This window comes from Rattus norvegicus, chromosome 5 (genome assembly GCF_021556685.1).
Source record: "Rattus norvegicus strain SHRSP/BbbUtx chromosome 5, alternate assembly SHRSP_T2T, whole genome shotgun sequence".
In the NCBI taxonomy this organism is placed as follows: Eukaryota; Metazoa; Chordata; class Mammalia; order Rodentia; family Muridae; genus Rattus; species Rattus norvegicus.
In genome coordinates, this window is record NC_141538.1 from 136,690,969 (window position 1) to 136,706,079 (window position 15,111).

Sequence of the window (15,111 nt, forward strand, 5' to 3'; positions counted from 1 at the left end):
AAAGCTCTCCCCTTTGCTTACTTGCACAGGGCTAGCTCAGCCTCAGCCTCCTGCCCTGGCTCTGAGCAGTACCCTCTCCATCCCTCTCTCCTATCAACCCCTTTAACACCTTTAACACTTGGTTTTCCGGAGCCTGAGAGTCTGGTGCCCGGCTCGCCCTGGAGGAGAGAGGTCTAGGTCCTGAGCTGTAGGCAGCCCAGCAAAGGCATCAGCGCTGCCTTCCCATCCCCTCTCTGTTTCCACAGCCCGCCCCCAACCATTTCCTTCCCTGCTCAGTCACTCGCTGCCTAGTGATCCATGGGTTTTAAATTATAACTGGGACCCAGGAAACGCGTTCCTAAGTACAATATTCATGGGCTGGGCTGACACTTTTAATTAAGGTGATTTACACTGAATTATCCTTGGAAATAAAGAAATGGTGCACTGCCCGGGAATAAACCATCATCACCGGCCGCCTTTGTAAGTTACACTTCGTTTTAATCTATTTGGGGAATTGTTTATCTAGTTCATTACCCAACCAAACACCGAGGCCGGCCTTAAATAAGGCTTAAGTAGGGGTGGGGGCACTGCCATCTCTACACCCCGCCTCTCCTTAGGAGCTACCTACTCTCCCTTTAGATTTTTTTTTTCCAGTTCTTTTAAAGCTCTTCCCAGAGGAGGCTGTCTCCCAGCCCAGAGGCCAGCTTCATAGAGGAGATCTCTGAGCTCAGGTCCCACCAGGTAAGCCTGTGAATGTTCCATGCCCAGGGCTGTTCTTCTCAGTGGGTGGAAACTCCTGTCTAGGGGCCACAGAGAGGTCTCAGAGCCCTGCCACCTTGAGCCCCCATTTATGTCCTATCTATCTCTCTATACACATACAGCTAGCCCGTAGCCTGAAGCCATCCCAGAAGTATCTTGGCCTCAGCTCACCCAGAGCCCTACCTGTTGCTTCTTCTCTCTGACTGTGGACATTACCTCTCTAACACATCCACAACCATCCAAATCAAAACGCTTTCTCCTAGAAGGTACCCTAGGTAAGTCCTTTGGCTTCTCCTTCCTCTTAATCCACTCTTCTGCATCCCCCACTTTCAGCGGTTGTCCTAGAGCAGCCCCATCAGTGGTTCCCTAGACCCTTGGTTTGCCTCCATTTCTGCTCACAGCCCACTCTTCACAATGGCACAATGTTTCACTGACACGTGGGCTATCCTCTTGATGGGGGTGAGACCCTTCTGACTTTGTGTTTGGCCCAGTGTTGTGCTTTGTTCTGCGTAGCCAAGTCCTTGGGTCCAAGGGAGCCCTTGTTAAGGTTCTGGATGGGGAAAGAGAATCAGGTGAGGTGAAGGAGGGGTGTGGGAGTAACTTGGAACAGGAAACTGGTGAGCTTTTCCTGTGGCGACTTGGTTGCTCATGGTACCAGAGTGTTCCTCTCTGGAAAGGTGGGTTCTTTCAGAGAGAGAGAGAGAGAGAGAGAGAGAGAGAGAGAGAGAGAGAGAGAGAGAGAGAGAGAGAGGGAGAGAGAGAGAAAGAATGGAGCTGTGTGGGAATGGAGAGTTTGTGCATTGCATGCACGTGTGTCAAGCCTGTGCTAGTGAAAACCAGCCTCCTTTGCTTAGGTCCTTGCTGCTTGTGTGTGCCCACAGGTGTGTAGAGAGAACATACAGAGGACCTGACGCAGGGTGTTGGGCAGTTGGAGGTAGAAGGCGGAAGAGCTCCGTCTAGAAAGTTCCAGAAGTAGAACCACCTGGGAAGCTAGCCAGGCAGCGGCACCCACAGGCTGAGGGTGGGCTAGGCTGAGGAGGCGACAAGATAGGGAAAAGGTAATATGGGGTGTGGGGGCGAGGTTGAGAGAAGAGGGGAGGAGCCAGCATAGGAAACAAAGGAGAGGAGCCAAGCCCAGACAGGAATTCGGCATGGATGACCCAGAGGGCTGGGGAGCTGAGAGGGAGGAGGACTTGGCCACAGGTCACGAATTCCGAATCCATCCCGAAACGGGAGGCTCACTTTTGGGCTCCCGCCTCATGTGGGACTGAGTTTCCTTATCCGTCCATCTATTCAGGATACTGATGGTGGGGTGGTCCGGTGGTGGGGTGGGTGGGGTGGATGAATCTCAGGAGCTCAGGTGCTTCTGTCTTTCCCCAACCTCCTTTGCCCATCCTTGGGCTCGTCCCAGAGCCAGCACAGGGCGGGGCAAGGGCAACCAGGCTGGGGACCCTCGCTCACGCTGCCCGTCAGCCCGGAGGGAGCTGACACGCTCCTTGGGAATTTATCACGCACCCAATTACAATGTTAATTGGCAAGTTCCTGAAATCAATTAATTCGCAAATTTTTTCCAATTAAAAATCCAGATAAATCACAGGGGCGGCGGCGGGGCTGGTCCAGTCCGCAGTCCGGTGGACGCAGCGGCCGCAGGGAGGGGGCGCGCGTGAGGAGGGGGCGGCGGGTGCGGCTGCCCTTGAACGCCTTTGCCGGCCGGTCCGACTGTCAGCGCGCCGGGCGCGGCGGGGCCGAGACAGATAAAACCATCGACCCGTCGCCGCCAGCGCTTCGGCTTTATCGATCCGACGGGAATTTCACTTGCTGTGCAGATCCCGCTGTCCGGCTGTCAGACACCCGGTGGGGAGGAAGGCGTGCCAGGGGCGCAGGGCGTGCACGTGCTGAGGGCGGCGTGGGCATTAGTGGGTGCAGGAATAGGCCGGGACGCGAGCCGACAGCCGCGAGGTGTGGGTGCTCTGAGAAACGTGGATGATGAGGGATTTATGCAGGGTCACGAGCAGCGGTAGAGAGGAAAAGGAATGGGAGATGGCCTGGGCGGTGCGAGCTGGGGAGGGGGTCCTCGCCCAGGAAGCAAAAAGAGCGATTTTCCAGGGGGCACAGACACACTGCGCAAATGCGCTCTTCAGGTCCCTCTCTGCGTTTTCGGTTCGTGGTTGAAGTCCTCTTCATTGGAAGCAAATTACCCAGAAATCCTGGTACAGCCTGCAGGATGTTTCTTTCACTTTCTGCCCCTGACAGGTCAATCCCCAGAGTGTGAGTGATGGGGGAGGGGAGGCGGAGGAGCAGAGGACCGGTGTCAAGACTGCTCGAGAAAAATCTTAACGTTTATTGCCAAGCAGGCAACCTTAGAGAGGCCACTTAATGTGTCTGTGCCTCGGATTCCTCATCTGTAAAATGGGAGTTGTATCTATAGGCACACACCACAATTAGCAACCGGCTGGCTACATACCAGAGTTGTCCCGTGAGGTTACATTGCCTAGTGACAGTGTAGTTTAAGTGCACTCTATGGTGTTCACATGACCAAAAAAATGTCTAAGGATGCATTTCTCAGAATGTATACCCATCATTAATCAATGCATGGCTATCATATAGCTATGTGAAGAATAAATAAAGCTCTTGTCAGACAGTAGATTTCCTCGAGGTTTCTTATTATTACCGCAGTATAGCTTCTGTGGGGCCTTTAAAGTGTGCCTATGGGTTCTTCTGATACTTTTGTCTTTAAGGAGAGCTTTTAGAGCACGATCTCCCTTGAGTATGGGCTGGGCTAGACTGGAGAGACGAGTCAGCCAATGAAGGCTAGGCTCACAACCAAAAATATAGGAGTGTGAACTATGCTGGGTCATTTTCTTGCTTGCTTGCTTCCTCCTCTGCCCCTCTCTCTATCCGGCCCTTCCTGTCTCTTTCCCTCTCTGCCTTCCTTTCTTCTTAGCTAAAGATATGGTCTCAAAGCTCAGGCGCCCTCTAATTCCAGGTATTCCTGGCTCAGTCTCTGGAATTACAGGTATGCACTGTCACTCCCAGCATTGACCTGGGCCTAGAATAGTTTAGAGTGGTGAGCTGGTGTGTAGGGAAGGTGCTGTGGCTTCCCCTGGCCTCTTTCTCGGATCGGATCACACGTTTGTGGGCAGTCAATTGACTTGTTGGAGGGAGATCAAAGCAGCCTTCAGAGAAGTGCTGAGAAGCTGAGGATTCCTGGAAGAAGTGATCTTGGAAACATCCTGCAGTCTGGAAACATCCTGCAGTCCAGTCAGACATCAGATGACTGTAGCCTTTGGTGACATTTTTCTCTCTAGCCTCAGGAGAGAAGCAGAGCTAGTAGACAGAGCTACCCAAGATAACACAGCTCTGTTGTTCTGGAACTGATGACCCACAGAAATAGACAGTTGGTTTTTGTTTTTGTTTTTTTGTTTTTTTTTCATTGTGTGTAGGTGAGAGGGCAACCCCTCCTTCCACCTTTATCTGGGTACTGGGGTTAGAACTCAGGTCCTATAGCTTGTGTGGCAAAAGCCTTTACCTGCTGAGCCTTCTCACTGATCCTAATAAATGTTTTGAGCCATTAAGTTTTGTGGTAATTTGCCAGTAGGTGACTAGTACTTCCTTCAAAATCCCTCCCTTAGGAAGCATCCTTTGCTTTCTTGGGTTTGGTGCCTTGCATAGTTCTGGTGTAGAAGCCTCTATCCTCACCCTCCCTCAATCCTTTCTTACACAGAGTTTTCCAGGACAGAGGACATTTTGGGACCACTGTGCCTTGCAGCGGGTCAGGTCTAATGACTTGAAATGAGCAAGAGGTAGAAATGGAAGGCTGCTTTCTGTGGGGCGCGTGGGGTTTCTAAGAATGGCTGAATCCCCGTCTCTCTCCCACATGCTCCTTTAGCATGTGATCGAGCCACTCCTCCCATCACAAGGGATATATGTCCTCTCGCCTTGAATCCGAGTGGGTTCACAATGCCTTGATCAATAGAGTACTGCAAGTGACATTAAGTGACTTTTAAAGCTCAGTTGGAAAAGGTAATGCAGGCCAGGCTGGATCTCAGTGGTAGAGAAAGAGCTTGATCTTTAGTGTCACCCTTCTCCTCAGTGTTCCGGCTTGTTGACTAGAACATTTTGCTTTGGAGACCTAAGCTGCCATGTAGGAAGTCAAAGTACCCCAAGGCTCCCGAGTGATGAAGAGGCCCAGGCCGCGTAGAGAAACCACATGCAAATGCTTTAGACTCGGTCCCATTTGCAGTTCTAGCTGAGAGCCAGCAGCTATCACCAGACTCGTGAGTGAAGAACCTCTAGATGGTCCCAGCTCCCAGCTGAGCAGCCAACATCTGGAATAGGCACAGCTGGGCCCTGTGTGCCCCGCCAGAATTCCTGACCCCAAAGATTGTGGGAAGGAAATGGAACAGCTGGCTTCAGACTGCTCAGATTCAAGGCAATTACTACCTCTCTCCTCTGCCCTCTGGATAATCTGGCGCCTCCCTGAGGACCTTGAGAGGCTTCAGCCTCGACCCAACCACCACAGGCTAGGACAGAGGAGGGCTGGGATGAGCTAGGGTAGGAATGCACTTGACAGCATCCCCAAGATTGTTAGCTCTCAGTCCTTGAGGTGTCACTCTCTCCCTCTGAAGAGCAGGGCTGGGCTGGACCTCTGACAGAGCTGCCAGACCCTGTACCTGCTTCTGTCCCAGCCCAAGGTCAAGGTTCTGGGCTTGTAGTGGGTCAGCTCCCTCCTTTCCAGCTTCTGAGGCTGGAGCCTGAGGATTCATTTCCTCCACCCACAAAGTCCCCCCCAAATAAAGTGAGAAACATCACTGAAAAACACAGAGCTGCAACAGGGTCTCTCCCCCAGAGTCTCCCGGGAGACCCAGTAGCTGACACACTCAGTGGAATCCCCCAGCAGGCAGACTCCCTGGAGGCGGCTTACCTGGCAGGCAGTTGGGCCAGCTGCTCCAGTTCTTGCTCCATATGTTCCTGCAACTCGCTGGGCCTCAGCAGGACTTGGCAGATGGGGCAGATCGGGGCTTGGCTGTCAAACAACGCTACTGCTTTCTTCTTACCTGGCCGGGGAAGGAGAACAGACATTGTGAGCAGAGCAAGTCTGTAGAAGGGAATCCAGTATCCCAGGCTTCAGCCCAAGCCTACTGCTGCCTTCTAGGGAATCTGGACTTAGAAAAGGGGTGAGGTATTCATTGGCAGCTGCAGAGGCCACAGCCGTAAACGATGCCTCCTCGCTGGCTGCCCCTCTAGGAAATCTATTGGGATACAATCAATGCTCTGTGCCATCAAGCCTTGATCATCCCGTCTTGCACATGTTTAATCATTCCATCACCCAGAATGCTGAGTGTCCCCTGTCTCTCTCTCCCTTTTCTCATTGCTTTCATAGTCTCCAGGTTTGGAGAAAGAGGCAGGAAAGGAGAGTTCATTCCTACAGTCATTCAACAAACATTCCCTCTTTTTTTTTTTTTTCCTTTCTGACCCAGAACCAGTATAAGACAATGAAGGTTCCGCATGGAATCCAACTCTGTTTTCAGCTTCTGCTCTCTTCCTTCTGTGTGCTGGAGGAGCTTGTTCATCCCATGGTTCCCACTTCTATCTCCTCATGTTGACTGTCTTTTTTGGACCTCTACCCGGCATCCCTCTGTGCCCTTATTAACCAATGTCTAATGGACACCAACACCTGAATGTCTTCTAAGAATTTAAAACCCAACGACTCAAATTTGACCTCCTCTACCTTCTCACTCCTTACAAACCTGTTACTCCTCCACTTGTGCCCGTCTCTGGTAGGACAGCTTCACTCACCTACTCAGCCGTTCCAGTGGCCTTAGCCTTACTGTGCGCTCCCTTCCTTGCCTACCTCCCTGACCATATTCATGTAACTATCAAGTCTTGTCCATTCTGATGCTATTATATCTATTCAGTTTTTAAATATTTATGAGCCGGGTGTGGTGACACACACTTGGGAGGCAGAGGCAGTCGGGTCTCTGAGTTCAAGGCCAGTCTGGTCTACAAAGTGAGTTTCAAGATAGTCAGGGCTACACAGAGAATCTCTCTCAAATAAAATAAAATAAAATAAAATAAAATAAAATAAAATAAAATAAAATAATAAAAAGCACTTATATATGTACGTGTGTATTTCGTGTGTATTTATGTATGACTGTGACTGTGGGCATGTGGGCACCTGAATGCACCTGTGGAAGCTGGAGGACAACTTTAGGAATTCCACTTTTTGAGGCAAGGCCTTTCTTCTTTTTTTTGTAATTTTTACCTTTATTTTATTATATTTTATTTAATTCACATGTGTGTATGTGCACCACATGCATGCCTAGTGGCCACAAAAGACAGGAAGAGCATTGGATCCCTTGGACTGGAGTTAGAGAGGGTTGGTAAGCTTCTATGTGGGTGCTGGGAATCGAACCTGGGTCCTTTGCAAGATCAGCAGATGTTCTCAGACTCTGAGCCACCTCTCCAGTCCCCAGGTGCATCTCTTCTTGTTTCTACTGCCAAGCTGCGTATTCCAGAGTATCTGGCTCCCAAGGTTACAGGTGATTCTCCTGTCTTTCCCTCCCATCTTGCTCTAGGAGTACGGGGATTACAGATGTGACCTACTACAGTTGCCTTTTTACATGAGTTCCGGGGCCTGAACTCAGGTCATCAGGCTTACACAACAAGAACTTTTACCTACTGAGGTTTCTCCCTGACTTCTTCTATACTGTTGAAGTTCACTTTCCCTATTGAGGTCTCTCTCCCTCTCTCTCTCTCTCTCTCTCTCTCTCTCTCTCTCTCTCTCTCTCTTTTTTGGTGTGTATCAGTATTGGCTTCAATGTATGCCTGCACTCTGTCTGTGCAGTTCCCTTAGGGGCCAGAAGAGGGCATCAGATCCTCTGGGACTGGAATTATAGATGATTGTGTGTTCCTACGTGGGGAATTGAACTTTACCCTGCTGAGCCACCTCTCCAGTCCTAGCAGGTCTCACTACTTCTCCTGCGTAACTTCACCAGTCTCTTGCCAATCTTATTCTGATTCTGAGTTTTCTCTTTCTAGAATGTCCTTTAAGCTGAGCATGATTACAGGTCATGGCTATAATCCCAGCACAGAAGAGGTTAAGGCAGGAGGACTGCTGAGAGGCTAAGGCCAACCTGCACTACATAAGAAGTTCCGGGCCAGCCTGGGCTACAGAGCGAAACCCTGTTTCAAAATGAAAAAGAGAGAAAAAAATGAAAGAAAGAAAGAAAGAAGAGGAAGAAAAGAAAAGAAGGGCTGGAGAGATGGTTCAGTGGTTGAGTTAACTGACTGCTCTTCCAGAGGTCCTGAGTTCATATCCCAGCAACCACATGGTGGCTCACAACCATCTGTAATGGGATCTGATGCCCTCTTCTGGTGTGTCTGAAGAGAGCGACAGTGTACTTACATATAATAAATAAATACATCTTTTTTAAAAAAAGAAGAAAAAGAAAAGAAACAACCAACCAACATTTCTCCAATACGAATGCTCAGGGAGGGCTGGTGGGAAGCTGGAACTGTTTCCAGCCTGGCACTAATGGTGACCAGGACGAGGTTGCCCTTGTTCATCCTTCTTTGCCTTCATGAGTTCCCTCTTTTCTCACAGCCAGTGAGAAACGTGTGTGTTCCCCGGTGTGCTTACAGGATGCTGAAAACCTCTGCCCATTCAGAAATATTCTGAGCTCTGACAGCTACTGGAGGCCATGGCTGTAGGAAAACAGCTTTTACATGAATACGAGAGACAGAACCACCTCTGGTGCCCAGGGGAGGTCACAATCAGCTCCCAGTCAGCTTTCAGACATGAAGACCAAGTCAGTGATGATCAAGGTAAATAGGGGACTAGGGTTACCAGATTAAATGGAGAATGCCCAGTGAAATTTTATTTTAGATACACAACGAGTTCTGGAAAAAATGTATAATTGTGTCCCAAATATTAAAACGAATATATTGATACTCAAGATCATTGACTTTTCTAAAATCACGTTTACCTGGGTGTCTAAGAGTTTTATTTGCTGAACCTGTCAACCCTATGCCTGAGGGGACTCCCGGGTCAGCTTCCCCTTGACACAGACTGAGGATTATGGCTCCCTGGATTCGTGGATCGAGTCATCTGCAGGCTCTAAGGACAGAGCAATTCAGTGTGTGTGTGTGTGTGTGTGTGTGTGTGTGTGTGTGTGTGTGTGTGTGTGTTCTGGGGGCTGGGAAAAGAGAAGGCTTAAGGAAAGCCATGTACTGGAAACATCATAGCCTTCAGTGAGCTTCACTAAGAGCTGTGGTGGCTTCCAGTGTTCCTGGATTGGGTAAGTCTTTAAGGAAGGAAAGTACTCCTACTGTGTGTGGTCCCACTGTGTGCCACCTGCCTGGGTATCTGTGCCTCAAGTGTTCACATGACGGCTGGAAGGCAGTGCTAGGTAAAAGAAGCAGACATGGATGGCCCTGTAGGAGGGCTCTGGTCTCAGTTCTGCCTCTCAAGCTACCTCAGAGGTGGGTGAGGCCCTAGGGCTACTGTCTTCAACAGACAGGGAGATGGAGACTCGGAATTGGATAGGGACTTTGACCTTGGCTTTGGAGTCTCAATTTATTTTTTCAATAGACGTTTATAAAACGATTGCTCTATTTCAGTATTATTCTAGGGAAGACTGGAACTCAGAGGTAAGTAAAACAGTCTTGATTTCCAGGAGACGTGGGCGAGACCTAGGAGGGAGGCGGGAGCTCTGAGGAGCTCTGAGAGGGTTAGGGTGCAGATGGGAGCTGGAAGAACTAGTGAGGGAGGCAGGGTAGTTAAACAGACAACTGAGTAGGATCTGGGGTGCAGAGGGAGAAGTGATCAGTGATCTGAGAAGGAGTATGGATCAGAGAGGGATCCAGGATAGTGGGGCAGAAATGTCAGGGCCCAACCTTGGTATTACCACTACAATGTTAAGTTCTATTCTCTGGGTTTTCTAGAGTCCAGATCCTGCTCTGGGACTGGGATCCGAGGTCAGCATTCTCACACATGTGTGCTCATTCTCTTGCTTTCCTGACAGGTGCTTTTCTCAAGTCAACCTCAGTTTCCTTTTTGGGGACATCCCACCCCCCCCTTCTTTTGATCCCAGCTTTGGGAAGAGCCTGCAGGAATGAGCTGGGGTCAACTCGCAGCCTATGCCCTCAATCTCACCTTTATTTCTCAGGGGTGAGAGTGGCAGGTGTCAGTACGGTCACGCACCCCCCTGCTTACCCTCCCCTGCTGTGTTCCCTATAATTTTATATTGAGACCTGTGGTCATGACGTGGATTTTACTGCACTAACGACATGGCCTGCCCAGGTTTAATGACAAAATCCATACTCTGGCCCTGGGCCTGCTCCTCGTTTGCATAATTCCCAGAATACAGCTCCCTGAAGCTTTTGACCTGGGCCATTACAGTGGTCATAAAATGGGCCATAAAACCACTGGGGATGGCCAAGGGGAGGGGCCTATGGTCTTGCTGGGGTGGGAATGAGGCCTTCATCTCCACCCACCCATCCCCAACCTGTCCTAGGCTCAGATGGAGTCATCCTCTGGCTCCTCCTTTCCATGGTTCCCAGAATCAGGGAGTTCATTTCAGGCTGGTGAGGAGTGAGGCACCTCTGGACAGGCCTCCATGGCTTGCTCATCTGACAGACACAGACAAGTGTCAAGGGACACTGGCTCCTTGAGTAGTCCTCCTCCAGCCCTTGACAGATCCTCCCAACAGCCAACCACCAGGCAAGGCTTTCTGCCACAGGTGGGGTCTAGGTTTCCAGTCCTGTTTGAATACTTTCACTCTTATAGGAGGCCTAGCTTCCTGGGAGGTCAAGAGCCAAGCTGAGCACAGTGGGGAGCCGCGGTGAACAAGAGGGGTGGGGACAGGGACTGGGCTGAGCTGTCACTGCTAAAGATGATGAATGTGGGAGGTGAGGCGGGAGGCCGGTGTTATCGGCAGTGGATGGCGGGCGTGAGCGCTCCCCGCTTCTGCTAATCCCCGGGCGCTGCCTCAGCCCTTGCACTGATAACGAGGAAATGGGACTGACAACAATTTTTAGCTGAGAGATTCTTCACCAAAATGCCAGGCGGCCGGAGGTCTGACAGCGCCTGATTGAGTATGTGAGTGTGTGTGGGGAACGCCCGCCGCCCCCTCTCCTCCCATGCAAAGATGGATCGCTCATTCCGCCTCCCGTCCACATTCATTACCGCCTCCCTCCCCACCACCCCTGCCACAGTAGGGGCTGCCACCTCCACATCTCTGCCTGCCATAGGTGTCTTCCAAGCAGGAGGGTAGAGAGGGAAGGGGGTCTCTGAGCCTCACACAGGGCAACTTCAAAGGGCCGGAGTCAGCCCGGTCCAACTGTGCAGAGTCCCTTGCTCGGTGGTTAGACTAACTTTCCACCCAGACGGCAGAGGGGATTCGATGGAAGCCTCTAAGAAGCGTGTCGATTAGGTTGAGATAAGAGGTTAAGCCAAGGAAGCTGGCCCATTCCTCTAGCCTCCGGACAAGCACCAAGTAATTGGGGTGGGTGGTGGGGCAGGGGCTAGATCAGCCCTCTGCTGCCCTCCTCTGTTGGGAATTCCTGACCACTGGGAGGACTGGTGAAACTGCTCACCAGGCCTGCACTGAGTCCTTAACCTTTCCGTCTCCTGATTGACCTATTTGCTTTTTCCCAGTTCTGTGGCCAAAGGGTTCCTTCCCTTCTCCCTCTTTATTTGGCCAAGCAGAAATCCCCATCACTTGGCTCGTCTTTACCAACCTTGACAAATCCCCAAAAATGCAGACATTACCCCGGAGACAAGGACTTTCTCTGGCCCTAGTCTAGTCTGGTCAGTCTAGACAGGGAGCGGCTGGTCTGACCTTAATATGAATTTGGGGCTGGAGGATTGGCCTGGTCTAAATAGTGAGTAAGGCCAGCCTAAGAGCAATGCGAGATCTTGTCTAAGGAAGAGGAAGGAGAGGAAGGAGACGCGCTATAGGTTGCCTGCCTAGGACAGCAAACATGAAATGAGAGTGAGGCTAATTCAATGACAGATGACAATGAGGCAAGATCTCTGGTAGCCCAGGCTGGCTTCAAACTTACTGCAAATTGAGGATGACCTTGAACTTCTGAATGCTGGGATCACAGGCAAACACCGCCAAACTCTTAATAGACGCTGTGTTGGGGAATCAAACCTAGGGCTTTGGGCAAGCTTCACAGGACTCAATCAACCACATCCCAGGCCTGCACCTGGGGCTTCTAAGACTGTCAGGCAACACGTGTGTCCTGCCTTTCCTCTCCCTGCTACATCCTCCCAAGAAGCGCGTCCATTTCCTAGTGACCGAGACACAGAACAGAATAACAAGCAACATTCTACAGAGCTGCTTCTTCCTAGCCTGCTGAACTTGGGCCAGTCACGTGATCACTCAAGCTTAGGGTCTCCTTGTGTGAAATGGCAACAGTATCCAGCGCCTAGGACTTCTGTGAGGATGCAATGAAATCGGCACTTGGTACGAGTGAGACGTCACCTGCGCCCAGCCTTCTTCACCTGTCTTCCCACTGGGACTTGCTGAGATCAATGACCCTTCCGAAGGCGGCCAGCCTTGGCCCTTCAGGCTCCTGTGGAATTTCTCCTATCCATCCACACTCGTATACCTGCTCATTGGTTTGGGGATCAGGCCTCGCAGGAGAGCAATGAGTTCAGTTTGGGATGGATTTACTTAGAGGAACTGTGAAATGCTGTACGATAGGTCTAGGAGACGCTGATCCCAGGTAAGAACAGAAACTCATCACTGTGGGCTCTGTGCCTACAGCATGGTCCAGCCTAGGGTAAGCGACCAAGGAAGACCTATCTATCACATGAAGAACGGTGAGCTCATCACAGAGAGGACACACTAAGAGGAGTCTGGGAGAGAGCTGCAGTTAACTCTCACAGGCGAAGGACATTTTAGTCATCAAGGTCTTCAAAGGAATGGTAAAGGGGAAACATGAAAATAAGTTCCCCAGAGCAAGGGATGCCATCCACGCAGCACAATGTGCTAAGAGGTCAAGGCATCAGCCAGGAAGTGTTCCAGCCACTCATCCTACCCAAGCACACCATCTTCCTCTCCCTTCATCCATCCATCATGGACCCAAACCACCTAAATCACTGGTCCCCTCTGCTCCTCCCACTTACCCCTTCTTCCTTCTCTTCTCTCTAGAAGCCCTTTGATCGGTGGTTCTGTTGGGCATGGGACAGGAAGAGTTAATGTGCTGACAGACGGCATTTTTTACCTTCAGTCAATATGAACAAGGCCCCAAGACTATGATTCCAAACATCTGGATTTCATCAATATGTGATCTGTCATCGTATATTGGCATTCCCCAGTCCCCGAGCCAGAGCAATGCGGCTGGTTTTATTAATACGTCAAATACATTATCCGTGTAATACACTTGTCTGGCTGGGGCCTCCCGCTGGGGCGGGGCGGCGGATTTGAATGTATGATGAATCAGCTTGCATTACATGTTCGTAAGTCATCATTTGTCAGGATTAATAGGCATTCCTGGTTGAGGAGGTGGGGGCAGGGCAAGCAGCAAGAGATGTGTACTTAGCTGTGGCCCACACTCATCTGCAGGTGCCCAAGGGTGCCCTGAAAACAGCTGTGCACCCACTTACCCAGACCCTAGGGTAGCAGCTGGCACTCAAAGGACAGAAGTGACATTTTCAGCCGTCCCAGTGTCACTTGGAACCAAATAAGCCTATTTGTCTCTGCTTCAGGCTTGCCAAACAACCAGGAAGATGTAGCAAGGCCCGCTTCCACAGGCCAGCCATCTCTTACTGATCCCTCAGGACTCAGCTAGAAGTCTTTCTCCCAGGCAGGCTTCCCTCACTCCCCTAGACCACATCAGGCGCCTCCTCTGCGTTCCCAGAGCCTCTTGTGTTGCTGCTTTCTCAGCGCCTGCGCTCTTGCCTGTCCTGTGTTACATCTGCAGAATGTGACTTTCCTGAGGGCAAAAAAAAAAAAATTAGCATGGCCACTGTTTCAGCCTCGGCATCTAACGGAGGGCAGGGTGCCAAGTAAAAGTAATAGTGAGAGGAGAAATCAATATGTATTCCTGAATTAACAAATAAAGGATTAGCGACCTTGCCAAATCCCCGAAGATGCAGACATTACCCTGGAGACAGGGCCTTCTCTGACTCGTCTGGTCTGGTCAGTCTTTTATTCATGTTGTTCTTCCTTATCCAGTCCCCCTCTTTCCACAAGGCATGCACACACCTCTCTGCATGGTGTCAGGTTCCATAGGTTACCTGACGTCCAATATACAATAATGACAATTCAAGCTCACATACCCTTGCTATCCTCCTCCTCCCTCTTTTCTGCCTGTAGATTGGATTGGCATTTACTACCCATTCTCTGTGGTCTCCTTTGAGCTCCAGGCACAGGAGCCTGGCTGGTGTCCTGACTCCTATTGTGATGGTGCTTGTAGCTGTGTCTAGCAATACAGTGTGTGTGTGTGTGTGTGTGTGTGTGTGTGTGTGTGCCATGCTAGACTCCTGGGTGGCCAAACATCTGTAGAGCTGCCAGGTGGAGGGCAGCCTGTGGAAAGGTTTAGGCTCAGATTTAGGCTCAAGCTGGAGCTAAAGGCTCAGGGCCAAAGCACAATTAAATTGACTGAATCCTGGTCATGGAACCTGAAGCGTTGGGTCCATGATCCTTTGCTGGAGCCAAGAGCATCAACTGTCAATTAATCTGTTAGGGGCTGGTGGTGCTTCAGGGGCCACAGCTATTTCATACTTCTAACCATGGATCACACCCATAGCCCCTTTCCTTCTGTAGAATTCCAATTCACTTCCCCCACTCCTTTGACTAATAACTTCCAGATAGTTCTTGTGTTCAGATGGAGCATTGGTGCTTGGGGCAGGTGGAGCCTCCCTCCCAAGTGGTCCCCGGGATTAGGCTCTACAAACTGCAGTAAAAGGCAGGATTCAGGAAATCATCCACCTATGAACAGTTCACACATACCATCTCAGATGTCTGGACAGACAAATGCTTCCACAAGAGTGGGCACCGGGATGCACGGGGGAGGGGTGGGGGGATGGCGCGCAGACACACACACACACACACACAGAGAGAGAGAGAGAGAGAGAGAGAGAGAGAGAGAGAGAGAGAGACAGATTCAAGTGCAGCTTGAGTATCCCTGACCATTCTTGGTCCCAGCGCTCGGACCAAGCAGTGCCTTCCTTGTGATACAGCCCAAATGCTAAGACTGTACTGTTTCAAGAAACAAAACTTCAAGTATGCTTTATCCACTGCTGGCTCTGGCTCAGGGCTTATAAAAATAAAATGGGAGCCTCCACAGCTGTGGGCTATAAATCCTGAATGGTGGCGGGAGGCAGAGTTACCTGCATTCTAGGCAGATGGGTGGAGT

At 50.6% G+C, this 15,111-nt stretch overlaps 1 protein-coding gene and 1 long non-coding RNA gene across 11 annotated transcripts in view; both read right to left on the bottom strand.

The window, feature by feature from the left end:
* The window catches only part of LOC148005993 (uncharacterized), a 1,435,680-nt gene that overhangs the window by 1,210,217 nt on the left and 210,352 nt on the right, over positions 1–15,111 (bottom strand). The gene's annotated exons all lie outside the window — the stretch shown is intronic.
* Positions 1–15,111, bottom strand: part of Rnf220 (ring finger protein 220) — a 222,030-nt gene that overhangs the window by 30,891 nt on the left and 176,028 nt on the right. For all 10 annotated transcript variants that reach the window (XR_015620000.1, XR_015619999.1, XR_015619998.1 and 7 more), the window contains 1 exon segment: positions 5,663–5,795. Coding sequence is in view for 7 of the 10 variants with exons in the window: in NM_001438304.1 (NP_001425233.1) it covers positions 5,663–5,795 (133 nt within the window). In the remaining 3 variants the exon portion in view is untranslated.